General features: G+C 36.9%; 2 protein-coding genes across 5 annotated transcripts; one reads left to right on the top strand and one right to left on the bottom strand.

The window, feature by feature from the left end:
* The first annotated feature begins 1,493 nt into the window (after window positions 1–1,493).
* Window positions 1,494–8,342, top strand: LOC103929744 (phragmoplastin DRP1E). Its single transcript, XM_009338973.2, has 15 exons — window positions 1,494–1,699; window positions 1,998–2,061; window positions 2,157–2,264; window positions 2,826–2,927; window positions 4,398–4,448; window positions 4,539–4,600; window positions 5,162–5,252; window positions 5,363–5,427; window positions 5,725–5,919; window positions 6,054–6,173; window positions 6,261–6,331; window positions 6,924–7,149; window positions 7,277–7,327; window positions 7,414–7,839; window positions 7,939–8,342. Exons 1-15 carry the CDS (start codon window positions 1,562–1,564, stop codon window positions 8,065–8,067), a joined length of 1,899 nt encoding a protein of 632 aa, XP_009337248.2. The 5' UTR covers window positions 1,494–1,561; the 3' UTR covers window positions 8,068–8,342.
* Window positions 8,343–11,440: 3,098 nt separating this feature from the next.
* LOC103932041 (RGS1-HXK1-interacting protein 1) lies at window positions 11,441–17,186 on the bottom strand. Of its 4 annotated transcripts, none has more exons than XM_048578536.1 (10): window positions 17,030–17,186; window positions 15,994–16,273; window positions 15,556–15,622; window positions 15,368–15,445; window positions 14,952–15,004; window positions 14,237–14,320; window positions 12,444–12,496; window positions 12,294–12,358; window positions 12,127–12,185; window positions 11,441–11,801 (listed from the first exon to the last, which is right to left on the bottom strand). In XM_048578536.1, exons 2-10 carry the CDS (start codon window positions 16,231–16,233, stop codon window positions 11,712–11,714), a joined length of 789 nt encoding a protein of 262 aa, XP_048434493.1. In that variant the 5' UTR covers window positions 16,234–16,273; window positions 17,030–17,186; the 3' UTR covers window positions 11,441–11,711. The 4 variants fall into 4 exon arrangements, with proteins under 4 accessions (XP_048434493.1, XP_048434495.1, XP_048434496.1 ...); XM_048578538.1 differs by having other exon boundaries at window positions 15,994–16,257; window positions 17,030–17,184; XM_048578539.1 differs by having other exon boundaries at window positions 15,994–16,261; window positions 17,030–17,182.
* Between the last annotated feature and the right edge of the window lie 705 nt (window positions 17,187–17,891).

The following is a 17,891-nucleotide window of genomic DNA, read 5'->3' as shown; positions in this document are numbered from 1 at the left end:
CAAACGCAAAAGGTACTGGTCTAAATATTATAGACTCATGCATTTTGTTAGGAATTGTCAATTTGGCAGTAACACCCCTGCAATACGTAAATTGGCAATATGAATTCTAGCGCAAACAACATCTTCCTCGGCATGCGAGACTGGAGCACTTTTAGCTTGATCCATAATAAAGACTCGAACCTGTCTTGCATATGAAAAGCTTGAAGACATAGTTTATTGCTATTATAGTACTACAACAACAAAGCTTTATTTCATTAAGTGGGATCGGTTCATTATCAAAGAGATTCGACGTAAGAACGGAATGCCAGCTGTCGATTACCTGACGCCCTCAAAATGCATGAGTCTATAATATTTAAATTACATAACGCTCTCCCCCTCTTCCTTTATCGCTACTATAATATGAGGCTAAAATTACGTACGAGACATGGAGGCCGAACAAGATAAGGTTGCAGATAGCAATTATTTAGACCTCCTTGATGTTGGAGATCAAGCCGATCGAGTGGTCCACTTTACTTGACCAATGGATTCGATAAATACAGTTAGATACTGAAAGCTCATGCTCGTCCCTTTGGGATTGTTGTGGAAGATGTGATATCTATCTTACGATGTAGGAGTTACCAGTCCAGTACTCAAAGTGAAGATTCATATGAAAGGGCAATGGCGATGGAAGATGTGATATCTATTAGTTTGTTTTAAAGTTTGTAGAGATTCACATGGCTGAATTATGTTGTGAAATTGAGAACATGTGTGCAGTAGAATATAAAGCAAATAAAACACAATATTTATAAGGTTCTGCAAGTGTGTCTACGTTTACAGGGCATTAGTAATTGTTTTTCTCATTATCTAAAATAATAGAAGTACAAAATAATTCTCACTATTTCTCTCTCTCTCTCTCTCTCTCTCTTTAGCCTTGACATAACTTACATGAATTTTTCTATTTTGTGTTGTGTTCTTCAATGATACGAATACCACTTTATACAAAGGTTTTGATCCAACACCTCTTTTAATGTATGAAGAAAACTTTATATACCAAAATAGTAGAAACCAAACTTATACTATGCCGACAATCCTAGGCTTCAATCTTGACTTCCATTCTCCCATCTTTCGTCAAATTATGTGGACATTCACATTGTTTTACAGGTATAATAACTATTTTTTCGTTATTTTTTTTTTACCGATATTGATATGTCTCTCCAGGGTACCTATACATCTACCAAAATCAAATTCCATGGTAGTAGCACTGGGAGAACATGGTTCCAAAATGAAGATGAATTCAAATTTTGAAAATTTGGTACGGTTGCTTTTGAGCGAAGACTCTAGTCATCAGTGGGTCCCGCCATTTTCCGCAACGGCGCTCATCCGGTTCGACACCCCATAAAAGTAGAAAGAAGGGAGAAAAAGTCGTGATATGTTTTGACCGTTCGAATATTCAGAGAGAGAGAAACATAGCGTCTTTCCAAATTCCCAAGTCAAGTTCTGCTGCTTTACTGATTGTTCGATTTCTCAAGGAGGAAGCGAAATTAGGGTTTCGAATCGAATCGGAGACAGAGAGAGAGCTGAGATGACGACGATGGAGAGCTTGATAGGGCTGGTGAATCGCATACAGAGGGCGTGTACTGTGCTCGGTGACTACGGAGGCAACGAAAGTCTTTTTTCCTTGTGGGAAGCTCTGCCTTCTGTCGCCGTCGTCGGCGGCCAGGTCTCTCTCTCTCTCTCTCTCTCTCTCTCTCTCTCAACCACCTTTAACTGATTACGTCTCGTTTTATTGCATGAATTTGCTGTTTAACGAGGTTTTTATGGAGAAATTTTGAGAAAGTATGGAACTTTTTTGGTAGAGATTGGTTGAATAGTGCTTTTAGTGAGAATAAATAGCTATTTGCTTGTTAAGAAGCAAAAGTAGAGCTGATTTTTTTAATTGGGTTTTTCTTTTGGAACATGTGGGTATTTTTCTGATTTTTGTTTCCTCTTTTGTTTTTTGAACATATTTGTGAGAGCAGAGTTCCGGGAAGTCTTCGGTTTTGGAGAGCATTGTTGGACGTGACTTTCTTCCCAGAGGATCTGGTTCGTTCACAACTTTGAGTGTTATTGAAATTGTTTAATTTTATCTTAGTTTACGTTCGATTATCATGACGGTGTTGTTTTTGGTATGATTTCAGGGATTGTGACGAGGCGGCCTTTGGTGTTGCAGCTACACAAGACAGATGAAGGAACCCAGGAGTACGCTGAGTTCCTTCACCTTTCCAAGAGGAGATTCACTGATTTTGGTATGCGAATTATCTTTATGTTTCCTTCAAATTTGTTTAGATTTGAAGGTAGATAGGTGTAGTAGATATTCACATGTTTAACAATGAAAAGTTGATTACTTTTAGCTGGTAAACAATAAATTGTGCACAACTGTGTAGTTCTCCAGTTGATCACCTTACTTGTAGAGAGCTGGAAATTGGACGTCGAGTCAGTGAGTATACTGTTTGGATTTGGCCCACCTTTCTTGAGCACCTCTAGTGATACAATTATTTTGAGTTTAGGTAGAAGCAACTTGGCAATGTGATTGCCATGAGAAAAAAATGATTTACATTACAGATAGATTTTGAAATTAAAATTTGAATTTATATTTAAGTTGCTTTTCTAATGAACTTTTTTTCCAATTTGTCTTTGTTTTTAGGATTAAATATTAACTTGTGCACATGCTCTTGACATGGCACCTTAGATCTTGACTTGACAGTTGCTACATTTACTTGGGAGATGTTAGATTTTCCTTATGAAATTGTCTATTATTTGTTGAAAGGAACTGACAACCAAACTTTTATGTTGTCGTCTCTCTGCAGGCATGGTTCGAAAGGAAATTCAGGAAGAAACTGATAGAATAACAGGAAAGTCGAAACAGATATCTCCTGTTCCTATCCATCTCAGCATCTACTCCCCTAATGGTATGCTATGAAATACCGATCTTTTGGTTGTTTATTTATCATCTAAAGTTTGGATACACTCATTGGAAGCTTGTTGTCCAAGTAAAGAGCCATAAACTTTTAAAGCTTGCAGAATTTGATAATACTCTTTTGTGTGGGTGCCTTTTGCGGGTTAAATTTGTTACAATTTATCATCTTTGTGCTTCTGCTTAGTTGTATTTATAATTGTAATTTGATTGGATGTTTATTTCACATGCCCACCTCTAAAGAGAAATTTGTTACAATATGTAATCTTTCTGCTTCTGCTATCCTGATTCTTAAGGCCACATTTATTTGACTCTACATGGGAAAGGAATTGTATTTCTTTTCCATTCCGTCTCTTAGAGGCATGGAATTGGTATTTCCAATTCAAGTGTTTGAAACAGTTTTTAGAATCAAAGGCTAGGAATGAAATAAGATTGAACACATTTCCCAGAATGCCCTTTTCCTTCAAAGCATTGAAAAGGTCATACGAACACAGTTTTTTCTCCCTCTGTTCACGAAAAGATATAAACCAAAAAAAAAAAGTAATATCTAAAAGAATCATTGACAAACATTGATAAAAGGGGAAAAATTCATTGATAAACAGATGAGAGAGGAGAGTTACTTTCTCATCACAAGATAATGTTGGTAAACTGACCTAAAAATAAATAAAATACTAGTAGAATATAAAACTAGCTCCAGAACGAGCCATAGCCAATAATAATTGGGAGGAAGGATGGACAGGGAAGATATATTATACTGAAAGCAAAGGAGAAGCAAAATTTTGTGAAATCAAGCAAAATCTCTTGATTTGGAGATGAGATTGGGTCAAATTTACTAGTGGGTTGATGAAGTTAAATGAGGATTTAACTGATGAAGTACCAACATATGCAGCTTTTAATTATGCACTGGAGAGATAAAGCTGTAGGGAGGGATAGGAATAGCACCAGCAAGCTTTTGTTCCATATTTCTTTGAATATTATTTTCATTTTAATCGGTGTACACATGAATGACCGAGTGCATACGAAGAAATTTTTCATTACGTAAGTGAACAGAATAGAAATATGGGCGTCCCTGTCAGTATTGCAATTCAGGTTGCGGGGCGGAATTGCAGTCAATTCCGTGGACCTCATTCCTTTCTGAAATATTAAAATGTAGCCAAAAAACAAATTTGGGTGGAACGGAAACCAATCCACTTTCCGTGCAAGTATTCCTGCATAACAAACGCGGCCTAAGAGAAATATGTTTTTATGGCGGAGGAAAATATATTTGTAAGTTCACTTGATATTTGCAAATTAAGCGATAGAGTTTTGGTGCACCTTTGATAACTTTTAGGTATTATTGCTCTTAATCTACTTTTCCTTCTCTCGCTTTTATATTTCACTTTTCCAGAGAGGAATGTTGGAGTTTTATTTTTCATTATCAATTTTTGTGTTTGTTTCCATACACTAATTCTTGATCTCCTGGCAGTTGTCAACTTAACCCTAATTGACTTACCTGGTCTGACGAAAGTTGCTGTTGGTATGTTTTATTTCCAATGCTGATTGAGTATTGAATTGCATGATGCAAATTTATTTATCAGTCATCAACAAAGACTGTTATTGTTTTCAGAGGGCCAGCCTGACAGTATTGTTGAAGATATTGAAAACATGGTTCGATCTTATGTTGAGAAGGTAAAGAATCATTGTGAAGTCATATATAACTGTCATGGGAGTTTTGAAGTAACTGACTAGTCATTATGCACAGAAACATTGATGCAGTATGGTGTGATTGAATTATGTTCTAAATACTAATTTATAGATATTGTTCATTATACAACTTAATTCTGTGAGTGGAATTAGATTTGGTAGAGCAAATAGTTGAAGCTTGCTGGTCTTTCTCACTACCAAACAGCTTTGTCAAGAGCTGTAACTTTTTTCTGTTTCGGTTTTATAGAATCATGCTGGAACATTGTCTATTCGTCACTGCATTTATTAACTTTGTGGCGATCTATTTATTTATATATTTGGTGTTATTTTACTTCTCATGCCCTTCAGGAGTGAGATCCGGTTTTGCATGAATGTCAGAGGTTGGTTGTTGATTGACCTCTTGCATTCCTGCCACATAGGTCCTACTCCTGAAGTAGTTATGTGATTTCACTACATCCATTAAAAATATATAATCATTTCTTTTTTCCTATGAATGTCAATAGTGTTCTAAATTCTATCTAGTTGATGAGTTTGTGCCTTTTGTAGCCTAATAGCATTATACTAGCAATATCTCCAGCCAACCAAGATATAGCCACATCAGATGCTATCAAACTTGCTAGGGAAGTGGATCCAACAGGTATGCTCTATTTACTCAAATGTAACCATTTCTCCCTTTTGACTTGTGCAGTTTTCCTATGACTCCTATTGCTTGATTTTGTCTTCTCCTATATCATTTTCTTTACGCAGGTGAACGGACATTTGGGGTGTTGACAAAGCTTGATTTGATGGACAAAGGAACTAATGCACTGGATGTAAGATTTCTCTTTCTTTCTTCCCTCCTAGTTCCTACACAACTCACTGTTATGTAAATGACTTTTTAAACAAGTGAATTACATTAATACTTTCAAATAGTTGAGATCAGGCTTTTAGCAAGTTGCATTTGCATTCAAATGTAGAAGTTTTAAATCATGCTATAGTTATGTGTTCGTATTTAACGGAAGTGATCCTTCAAGCTCTACTGTGGTTTTCTTAACATTTTCCTGTGCTTTGTACCTGAAACAAAGAAATGTGTTCAAAATAGTTTAAAGTTTTTATGTCTGTCCACATAGGTTATTGAAGGAAGATCATATCGCCTGCAACGTCCTTGGGTTGGAGTTGTGAACCGTTCACAAGCAGATATTAATAAAAATACAGACATGGTTCTTGCTAGGCGCAAGGAGCGTGAATACTTTGCAACCAGTCCTGACTATGGGCACTTAGCTAATAGAATGGGTTCTGAGTATCTTGCAAAACTTCTCTCAAAGGTTTGACTCAATTGCATATATTTGAGTTTGAATTTCTTTGTTGCAATTGAATATATTTGTTCCTTAAAATAGTTATCGTTTTTTGTTGCTTGATGTAATAGGGTATCATTTTGATGGATTGATCTTGTTTGTAGCATTTGGAGACTGTGATTAGGGCTCGAATACCAAGTATCTTATCTATGATTAACAAAAGCATTGATGAACTTGAATCCGAGTTGGACCATCTCGGTAGGCCTGTTGCCGTTGATGCTGGGGTAAGCTGTCTTTATCTGTGACACGTGATCATAAATTGGATGATCTTTGAGCAATCATGAGTTTGTGACCAAGAGTTTGTATTTTAGGCTCAATTGTACACTATACTGGAACTCTGCCGTGCTTTTGACAGGATTTTCAAGGAGCATCTAGATGGAGGGTAAGATCTACTTGTTTAAACTTCATCCCTTCAATGTATGCCTTTTTAAGTTTTTGGGGATTGTTTACCTAATGTTTGCGTCTTTAGTTCCCAAATCCTTAGCAAAGTTGGCATAAGCTGAATTTGCTTTAGATATGCTTAATTCATATGATTGTAAATTCCATGTGGGTATTCTGTATTCAATCTAGTGTCTTGGACAACCCAATGCAGGTGATCTAAATCTAATGCAGTATGCTTACTTAGCATTAACTCTTTTGGCTGGTTCCAGTATTTAATACGAAACAACCATGGACTATCAAGGTTTGAAAATTTGTTAGTAAGTGGGTACCTTAGGTTTTGGCTTTGGGTTGATTTTAGTAGTTTTTGACGCATCCTTTCTCTGCTGGATTCGGGAACCCTGGTGGTTGCATGTGCTGGTACTTGGTTGCCAGCTGAATAGTTTCATCTGTGTAATACTCTGTTTCACAGGGATTTATGATGTTAAAGTTGTATGTAGTATCATCGGATGAATTTGTTGATTTCTTTTGACCAAGAAAACTCCCTGCACTACTGTGGTTTGATGATATCTTTGTTCTTCATTTTGTCACATTAGACGGGCTGGAGGTGATCGGATTTATGGTGTCTTTGACAACCAACTGCCTGCTGCGTTGAGGAAGCTTCCATTTGATCGACATCTTTCTCTGCAGAATGTAAGGAAAGTGGTTTCAGAGGCTGACGGCTACCAGCCACACTTGATTGCTCCGGAGCAAGGTTACCGCCGACTAATTGAGGGATCACTGAGTTATTTTAGAGGGCCGGCTGAAGCTTCCGTGGATGCTGTAAGTTATCCTTTTTTTCTTTACTCTAGTATTCCGGTTTTGCTAGAAGTGTTCTTAAAGTTCGTCTAGTTGTCCAGAACTTTTGATCACTCTTTAATTTCTTACTGACCAAAAACCCACACCATAGGTTCACTTTGTCTTGAAAGAACTTGTGAGGAAGTCGTTAGCAGAAACTCAGGTGAACGGAATTTTGCTGTTGGTTGTAAAGTTTAATTAGTGTTCTTTGAATGAGAAATGGGATTGATATTGATGTTTTTAACTCAGGAATTGAAGCGCTTTCCGACGCTGCAAGCTGAAATAGCTGCTGCATGTAATGAATCCTTGGAAAGGTTCCGTGATGAAAGTAAGAAGACAACTCTTCGATTAGTGGACATGGAATCTTCATATTTGACTGTGGATTTCTTTCGTAGACTTCCACAGGAAATGGAGAACACAGGAAACCCAGGAAACCCAGGAAAGCCTGGTACAACACCAGCGGGAAGGCCTGGGACAACACCTGCCCCTGCGCCCGCCGTGGACCGCTACTCAGAGGGCCACTTTCGGAGGATAGGATCGAACGTATCCTCATATGTGGGAATGGTGTCTGAGACACTGAGGAACACAATCCCCAAGGCCGTCGTTCATTGTCAAGTCAAAGAGGCTAAAACGTCGTTGCTGAATCACTTCTACATACAAATAGGGAAGAGAGAGGTACTCGCTCGCCTTACATGCAATGTTTTGATTGTTTGGACCCGAATAACAATTATCGCTTGTGTTTTATAATTGTTGTTGCTTGGGTTTGTGTTTCAGGCTAAGCAGCTTTCCCAGCTACTTGACGAAGATCCGGCATTGATGGAGAGGAGGCAACAGTGTGCTAAAAGGCTAGAACTGTACAAGTCGGCAAGGGATGAGATCGATTCTGTAGCATGGGTCCGCTGAGATGGATTAATGTTCAGAGACTTCATAGTTACTGCTGCTGCGGATATATGAACACGGCCACGACCACGACCACGACCGAATTTGTTGAAGTGTTATTGTATGTAGTTTTGTTGTTGAACCAAATTCTGATGGTTTGGGATTGGGGATGTTGAATTGTTGGTCAGATTAATTCTGGTATTTTGTTCGATTGCTGTTATTATAGTAATCTTCTGTACATATCTAAAACCTATGTATTCCACTCCTTATATAATATATCAGATTTATTATTATTATTATTTTGTTTGATTGCTGTTTTTTGTTTGAGAATATGCATATGCAAACATAAATTTATATATATATATATATATATATGTATATATATAAACTTGTTACGAAATTAGCAACGTAAATATTAAGCTATTAATTACATGTTTTAAACTCGTAAGTGCAGAAGATCATATACTTAGTGTAGAAAGCAAGTATAAGATTATTCTCATGAGGATTGCACTAATAGGTATCTAGGTTATGATTTCTAAGAACTTAAATTAATTTATTCACAAAACTAGCAAACATGCACATAAGGGTTTAACAAAATAGTTTGAGATGTCTTAAATTTAAAAGTATAAAAACACTATAAAGAACGTAGACAAATGAGAGGAATTGGCAATATAAGTGTCACATCCCGGCCCGGGGTGGATCACTTCCCGAGCCCGCTCCACCACCGTAGCACGATATTGTCCGCTTTGGGCTTACCATTTCCTCACGGTTTTGTTTTTGGGAACTCACGAGCAACTTCCCAGTGGGTCACCCATCATGGGATTGCTCTCGTGCACTACTCGCTTAACTTCGGAGTTCCTACAGAACCCGAAGCCAGTGAGCTTCCAAAAGGCCTTGTGCTAGGTAGGAATGGGAATATACATATAAGGATCACTCCCCTGGACGATGTGGGATGTCACAATCCACCCTCTTAGGGGCCCGACATCCTCATCGGCACACCACGACCAGGGTTAGGCTCTGATACCAAATTGTCACATCCCGGCCCGGGGCGGATCACTTCCTGGGCCCGCTCCACCACCGTAGCACGATATTGTCCGCTTTGGGCTTACCATTTCCTCACGGTTTTGTTTTTGGGAACTCACAAGCAACTTCGCAGTGGGCCACCCATCATGAGATTGCTCTAGCCCCTTCTCGCTTAACTTCGGAGTTCCTACGGAACCCGAAGCCAGTGAGTTCCCAAAAGGTCTCGTGCTAGGTAGGGATGAGAATATACATATAAGGATAACTCCCCTGAGCGATGTGGGATGTTACAATAAGGGTTTTGAAAACGATGTTTGAATGGTTAGGAGGACTTTGGTTTCCATCTCTAATCTTTTTCGCCTAAGCAATCGGTACACATGATGATTCAAGACAATGTAGATGCTTAATGTTTGTCAACCTAAAGGCATTGTATTTACTCTTTAAGCTATTGATTTCCCTAAACAACGAATTAGGCATGAGTGTTTACACTAACTTTTTTTCATTTTCGAAGTATTTAGCATGGTATCTACTAAGCTGCACTTTAAGAAAGCATAATACAATGGAAATCGACAAACACGCAAATCCTAGAACATTGTATCTATTCAGGTTATTCGTGATAATTAATTCCAAGAACCGTAGCTAGTTCTCTTGTTACTTGGCATATGTACAAGACTCGATCATCCAAATTTATTTGTGCAACGAACTCAATTACAAAGCTATTCTATGGTGATCAATCATCAAATAACTCAATAGATTGGAATTAAAATAGGAATTAACCATTAAAGTATCAACAAATTTTCTTGTAAAAAAAGTGTATAAAAAATACTCAAGGAAACATGATTAGGACTAGGGGTGGGCACTTAGAATTGAAAACTGAAACTGAAACACGAACCAAATCGAACTGCACCGAACGGTTTGGTTTTGCGGTTTTGAAACCGAACCGCAACATAGAAAACAGTTTGGTTTCGGTTTTGGCTTTTGAAAACCGCACCGAAACTGAACTGCACCGCAAATATTAATAAACATTTAATTAAATGTCCATATTAAATTTCATGTTTTAATTGGTTGTTTGTTAGAATCCATACACTTAGTATGGACTCAACCACACTAGAATATCATCATTCATCACTTTCTTTCATTCATTAACTTGAAGGACCTTTGTTATTTTATATCATCACACACACACGTATATGTACAAGGGTGGACTAATCTTGTTATCAAGAGTCGAACAATGATCTAATGAAGTCCACTCATTTGAAGTATGATATCACATATTCTAGTATGAAAGTTTCGCTCACGTTTAATGAATTCAAAGTTATTCAACTTGTTTTATGTTATACCTTGTATGAGACATCCTTTTGTTTCACAAACATGTTGTAACATCACAACTGCATGCAACATGCTAATTATTTACATAACAAATGTCTTTTTCCTATTGCTACTGGGAAATGCTTATTAATATGTTAAATTGGAAATTGTACAATTTTTTTTTAAAAACCAAACCGAAACCGTTTGAAACCACACTGAACCGAACCAAATGGTTTGGTTTCATTTTAGTTTTGGCTTCAAAACTGCACCGAACCAAACCGCACCGAACCAAACCGTGCCCACCCCTAATTAGGAGTTCAACCAAGTCCAACTGAAGTACTTAGTAACTCATAATGAAATTCGCTAGCAAAAACATTAACAAGAAATAAAAAGAGGAAGAAAGAACTCTCTGATGATGGGGATGGTGCGACTGCCACTTCTTTTATATATATATATATATATATAAAGTGAGAGGCTTTCCAAAATGCAAAAAATGCCCATTTGTTTCCTTCACAATAAAAACCCAAACTAAAATGGCAAAACCGTTCACAAGGGGAGAGGATGAACGTGGCGTCATTTTTTGAAACTGCTATGAGCAGTTACGTTTGGGTTATATCTTTCTCCATGACACAAAAATTGACTCATCTCAGTCTATCGGATATTCAGTTTTTTATTTTGTTTACCCCTTCTCTTTTGTGTTCTTGGCGTTTGATTTCATATTATTGGGAATGAATTGTTTTTGTTAATCCATTTTTTTGTCTACTTTTCCCCTCTATCTTGAGTTTTGATTTTGAAATATATACAAATTTTCTCGTTGTTTGATTGGTTTTGTTGCTTTCCTCCGCGTTTGAACTCATATTCGTTAATCTACCAATTTTATTTGGGTGCTAAACTGCCTCTGTTACTCAAGGTTATTGTACTTTTAGTTAGATTGTTCTGTAATTTTCATTGACGATGCTTTCAATTCTCCTCTCATCTTAATTAAGTTATATAGTTTGAATCTATGCATTTTAAATCTTCCCTTTTATCTGGACTATTTGAGAGCATTGGACTTTGATAACGGTCCAGATACAGCTAAGAACTCGTGACTCCAACAAAAATTTAGTGAGACAGCCCGGCAAGTTGGGCAAGTTTTGTTGTTAATTAACAAGCCTGTGGTTCAACTTATCACCCTCAAACTTTTATCTCCATAGTCCTAACTTGACGCTGAAATTAGTAGTCTTAAGCAATATCGCCTTCTGCAAAACTCATGAGCACGGATTGCTCCAAGTACCGCAATTGATTCAATTATTGACGCTTGGATGAGGTACATTCTAACCACGGAATGCAAGTGAGAATTTTCAGACTGAGATCCCATAATTGCTAATTTTTGTGACCTCCTTTGACAAAGCATTCCTTTCTTTCTTTGCCTCGGTAGCTAGTTTGGAAACCTGCAAGCGAGACAACCCGAGATTAGCATTCCTACGCAAAAGTGCACGTGAAATTCGCAACAAGGAATTTTTATACAAACCAGTGGATAAGCAGAAACATGAGACATGGATGGAGAAATTTCTTTTTTCGCTCTTGTCCACTGTCTTTATTTTCAGTGAACTGTTTATGTGAGTAACATGCTTTCCCAAGGCGATAAACCTCTTCAAAGGTCAGTTTTCTTTGGTGGATTTCGTATGTATGAGTTTTAAGTCTTTAAGATATATGTTTTCGACTCCAGGATAAGGAAGAAATAAGTAAGTGCAATACTATGATCAACTAACTCACTTGTGACCGAAACACAGCTGCTTCTCTTCTGGGAAGCTCTCCAAGGATATCTTTCAAACCTAATAGAATGAAAAAACAATGTCCAAGCAACAGAAGCAAAATGTCTCATTTGCCTCCCCTTTTAACTGCTTAATGTTATCAAACCCTAGAGTCAAGGTTTTGCATACCTGCTGCTTGTCTTTCAGCCTTATAAGCTGAGCGAATCACACTTTGGATTTGTTTCCCTGTTTGTCTGCAAATAGAAATTTGGACATAAAAAGTAAGTGCTACGGCAATGGAAGTGAATTATAAATTACTCCACTTTTATAAATGCAAACCTAAGTTTTGTCCTTCCCCTTGTCAATTCCTGTTCAGCATGTAATGCCCGCTTCTGAAAACGATAACCATACCCATGAGTTCAATTTCTAGATATGCTTCTTCAGATTAAACATGATGAGCACTAAAGCAGGCTAGAAACTCAGAGCAGGAAAAGGCAATTTTCGCTCTAATCTTTATTTAGTCTATTTAATTTTGGTTCTTTCATGATCATTGCAGGGTTTACTTCTTGTCCTTCACTAATTCACTTACATCAATATTCGAACAAATTAGTTTCTCACAATCAACTCTTCAGTTTTTGGGTTGAAGTAGCTCTTGCAATTCAAATGATACTAAACTGCTTGCCCAGGTTAAACCTAATGTCACTCCAAGAAATGATGACCACTCTGACTGCCAAAACTAACATTACAATAATTCTTTTCTCACAGCTAGCAGCCAAAGTCATCAATGAAGCAGTTGCCCACTGATGCATGCCTACAAGACATTAACTATATGGCAAATGCATATGATTAGCACCCTCGGAATACCCCACTAGAACAACTTCATAAATTTGTCACGTTACCATATCAAACCCTCCCTGCCCTTCCAGGTCCCAAGTTACAGACAAGAACCTTGGTGCAAACGATTAAACTGGGCATAATAGCATTCTATTATTCAAGCAATTAATCATCCTTTAATTCTTTTAAGAATTATTTTTTTCCCTTTATTAATGCACAAATATAATCCATTAACCAGAATGTACGTCTGCCTTTTGAAACTACTTTACCCTTCAACTTCAAGTTATATCATCATCACATGGTTAATTTCTTTCTCATGTTAATAGAAGAATGATTCCATCCTCCTCACTTTGCTAAAGCACAATTTTGATCAGGACATTCCACTATGCAAACACTTTGCTTACCCTTTCTTTCTTTCCCTTCATTAATGCAAAACCTAAATCTTTCACCCAGAATGCAAAACCTATTTTTGACTAAAGTGCTATATTTCGATCATTCAGTCAAATTTTCCACATGTCAATAGAAGACTGATACCATCCTTCTAAAGTTGTTACAATAAAGTTTTTCTTGCACATTAATCCAATAGGCTGCCCTTGGAAAAGGAAATCTTCCTCATTCATTGTCAGGTGGCATATGAATGATCAGATATCTACCTCAAACTTTAATAATGCTCATAGAAAAATCATTAACATTTCTTGTCACAATTTTTCAGGTGACAACCTTTGAAGTTTTAAGGTTTTCCAGTTTGTGCATGTACGGTTCTGTCGGAGTCAGTGGCTGACCTTGCGTATAGTTTAGCTAAGTACTACGGATATCCAGTTTAGTGAGTGTGGTGCTGTGGGAGCCAGTGGCAGACCTTTCGAAAAGTCCAGGTAACTAATCACGTAGACTGTTCAATAGGCACTTCTAGTTGCTATTTCTCAAACATCTGATATGGTAAATTCAAAGAGAAAATGAAAATTTCAAAATCATCTCAAGGTTCTTATGCCAGTGACAGCCCTACGTTTGCTAAATTTTGGAGCTAAAGAAAGGCAACACATCTTATTTTTGGGAAAAAAATATTCTTCCTGTTGATTATGCTACTCGGTATTCAATTCATACATCCTAAACAAGTATGGACGTCCAATATTCTTCATATATTTCCTTTGCGAGAGAGTTTCTCCGATATAATCTATATCAGTAAGAATTCCCTTGCACAAGGCACAAACGAGCAACAGATTTTGTAACAGTGAATGACTGCGTGTGTGTGTGTGTGTGTGTGTGTGTGTGAGAGAGAGAGAGAGAGAGAGAGAGTTCACCTCTAATTTTTCACTTTCAGCCTTTAGAAGATCAATTGAATGTCGCAACTCCTTTACTTTGGCATCAGCTCTAGAAAGTAAAGACTGCACAAAGAAACAAGTGCTGAAGCAATCCCCATGTATGATATTATGACTATGCATCATGTGCTTGCTACCATACAGTTTCATGAGTTTTAAGCCTTGTTTTCTCGCATCATGCCACAAAAATCTTTTGTTAACTTAGTTGAATTGTCGTTAATTTTTCCTATGAAATTATTTTCTCACATAAACTTCCCTTCTTAAATGCACATTATACTGCCAACTTTTGGGATTATTACCATGTCACCTTAATTGGTTCTTGAGGAAAAAGGTCTTCATGGTTCTGACTTTTCTTCCCCTCACCAATTGCTTGTTTTCTTTGATTCATTACAAATAAGAGTAATAATGAAACTACCTAAACATTGGACAAAAGAATGCTCAGACTGTTGGAAACAAGTTTCAGAAAAGGGCACTAACATTAGCTGGCTGGTCATTGATCTAAAAAATTGACGTATGAAACAAGTATTGTAAGAGTATGGAATAATGAATATCATATTAAACTCTAGTCATCTCTTCGTCATTGTCACATAGCTACACAATGCACTAAATATGAAGATTCACCCTCTTTCTGAAAGGTGTTGGTGATTCTAACAATGCAATTGAATGTGTCTTCAAAGTTTAAACAGTCCCTGCTTACCTCTTCGCTCACAAAAAGGCGCAAGGCTTTGTGGTACAAGAGGCGTCGTGGTCCTGCAGGTAGACACAAATAAATAAATAACTAAAAATTGGGTAATGACCAAGGATTGAAACTTCATATTAAGTAAAACTATTTACATCTTAAATTGTGAGTAGATCTACAAGGTAGGCCACATACAGTATTATCATGGAATCTAATATACTAAAATTGCCTGCTATACAACTTCAAGTGCTGCCGGCCATCTATAATTAGTAGCATCCATGAGATTTAACATCTCAAGTTTTCTTAGATTAGTTACCTACTAGAGTAAGTACTAAAGGATAACGTTATGTGGACTACGTAGCAATTAAAGTTTGAATGCACGCAACCATTCAAAAACGATAATGACAGAATCTGCCGATGAAATTAAACCATACTTTTCAGAAGCAGAAACCCCAATCCAGTTGCAACTCCTGCTGTAATCATGGGATTTGAAGCTGCAATATGAACACCCTCTGCACCAAAAAAGTGTAAATATAAACTTCTAAAATAATCAACAAACAAAAAGAAATGGGAAACTCTACTTTCGTCTTCTCAAAGAAAAAAATGATAAACCAACAGTTACCTTTAATCTTCCCAAATAAAAGTTCCTCATAAGCACCACAATTAGATTTGATATCTCCCAGAGAGTTCTGCATTCACACATTCAACTAAAATAAATAAAAATTCATCATCAACTAGAACTTTCTCCAAGTAACTAATGATTTGTGTGCGTTGACGGAAAATAATGCCCAATCGCAATACTTTCGGCATGGTGCAAATAAATTCTGAATTATCGGAATCAACACTATGCACAAAACAATACACAATTACAAACCACATTTCTTTTCACAATTTTTTCCTCATAAAATTATAAAATTAATAGTCTAAACTTTTGAAAGTTTCATTAACTATTAGATAATCCAAATTAGGTAATACTTTTGTTAGTTCCCTCTGCGCCAAGCAATCTCAATTACCAAAATTCATAAACTCAGCAAAAGTCGAGGGGAATTTGTCTCCTTACAATAGTTTGGCTGAAATGAGCGGCGGAGGTGGCTCGAATCTCAGAGAGACGTGACCTAGAAGCTGCAATGGCGGATTCGAAGGTTTCTTCTACGTTCTTCTGGTAAATCCGAGCCTGCTCGACGGCGTAGTCAACCCACGGTGTGGCGAGCTGGTCTAGGGTTTGGGGACTGTGGCTTATGGAATTGCTGTGTGATAGGGTTGGATTCTCTTCCGATGAGGTTTCCGGCACCGTCGCCATTGCTAATGCAGTCGAGCTTCTTCACTGTCTTAAATTAAATCTATCTCAAACACTGATTAGTACAACAAATTACTCCAAAATATTGACATATTTCAAACTAAATTACAGAACCAATATCTAAGGAAACCCATAGATCTACCAAACTCTGGATTCGAACAACAGATCTACAGAAAATTAAAACATGAATAACTTAAAGAGACAATCTGGGAATAGAGCTTCATGCTTAGCAAAATGGGAAAAAAGAAACATTCTGGACTGAAATTTTTTAAAAGAAAATTAATGAAAAGGAAGAAGCTTTAGCTCTTCCTCTCCAGTAACTCTTCAAAACCAGAGATTGCATTTGAAACCAGAGATTGCAAAGTAAGAGACTTTCGGCTAAAAACCGCAAACCCACACTGTACCCCAGCAAAGCAAGCAGAAACAGAACTCATTTGCAAAGCAGAAAAAAGGAATTGTACCCCAGCATTGTCTCACAAATAACCGGAAGGGCAGATAAATTGTCACATAGAATATATGAGGAACATGAATTTCAAAACCAAGCTTTAACACCCAAATAATCAGAAAATAATGAAATCCCAAACCCAATTATACCCAAATAATAATCAAATCCCAAACCCAATCGGAAAATAATCAAATCCCACATCAATCCCAAACCCAATTTAATACCCAAATAATCAGAAAAATAATCACGATAAACTCCAATTGAAATCAGATGAGCTCAATTCACGAAATTATCCAGATACAAAAACCCAATTCACGAAATTGTAGCAAGAGAAAAGGGACGAGGCATAATTACCGAAAATATAAATCGGGTTCAAATGGGATCGAGAGGAAGGAGCTTCTTGTACTGATGAGAAAGGGGCGGCGATAAGAGAGTCCCGCGCGGGGATTTTGTCCATCCTATACGCGACGTTAAACTAATATAAGATCGAAGTTTATTTTTTATTTTTTATTTTATCACAAATAGCTTCTAAAATAATTCTTAAAATTGATAACACATTAAAATGAGCATCGAAAATCTATGCGTCGGTTATAAATAGGTCAAAATTAGATAAGGAATCTTTATTAGTGACATGAGCGAAACAGATATAAAATATTATACTGTAACTATAGTATAAGAGGGTGAAAAATAAAAGAGGTAGGAATAGATAATAATGTTACTGATCTTTCCTTCTTATTCTGTATTTTGATAGTACACGGAGTGCTCTATTTATAAAACAACTCCAGCACACAACTTTTGAAAAACACGATAACCTTCATTTCCAAAGTCCACATTACTATGTGGGTATTGAAAAACCTACCAATGTTTTCAATATTACTGTGGGCATTCATTAACCCACCAATATTTTCAACACTCCTCCTTGGATGCCCACATATCAACATCAATTGTCTTGTTAAAATCTTGCTTAGAAAAACTCAGTGGGAAAAAACCATAACGAAGGAAAAAGAGTACAACTTTACTTGAATTGTTATGCTTATGTTGTCTCATTAAAATCTTGATAGGAAAAATTCAATGGGAAAAATCCTAATTGAAGGAAAAAGAGTACAACATGCATGTATCATGGATACTCCCCCTAATATATATCTCCCCCTGATTTCGCATTTTCCAAATTTAGCTGTTTGGTAAGTCGACGTAATCCGATACTTTGCAGTATTTT

The sequence above is a fragment of a genome, unplaced genomic scaffold (genome assembly GCF_019419815.1).
Source record: "Pyrus x bretschneideri cultivar Hongxiangsu unplaced genomic scaffold, Pyrus_bretschneideri_v1 Contig122, whole genome shotgun sequence".
NCBI classification, from domain to species: domain Eukaryota; kingdom Viridiplantae; phylum Streptophyta; class Magnoliopsida; order Rosales; family Rosaceae; genus Pyrus; species Pyrus x bretschneideri.
Note: the sequence above shows the minus strand (reverse complement) of the source record. Positions and strands in the feature narration are given on the sequence as shown.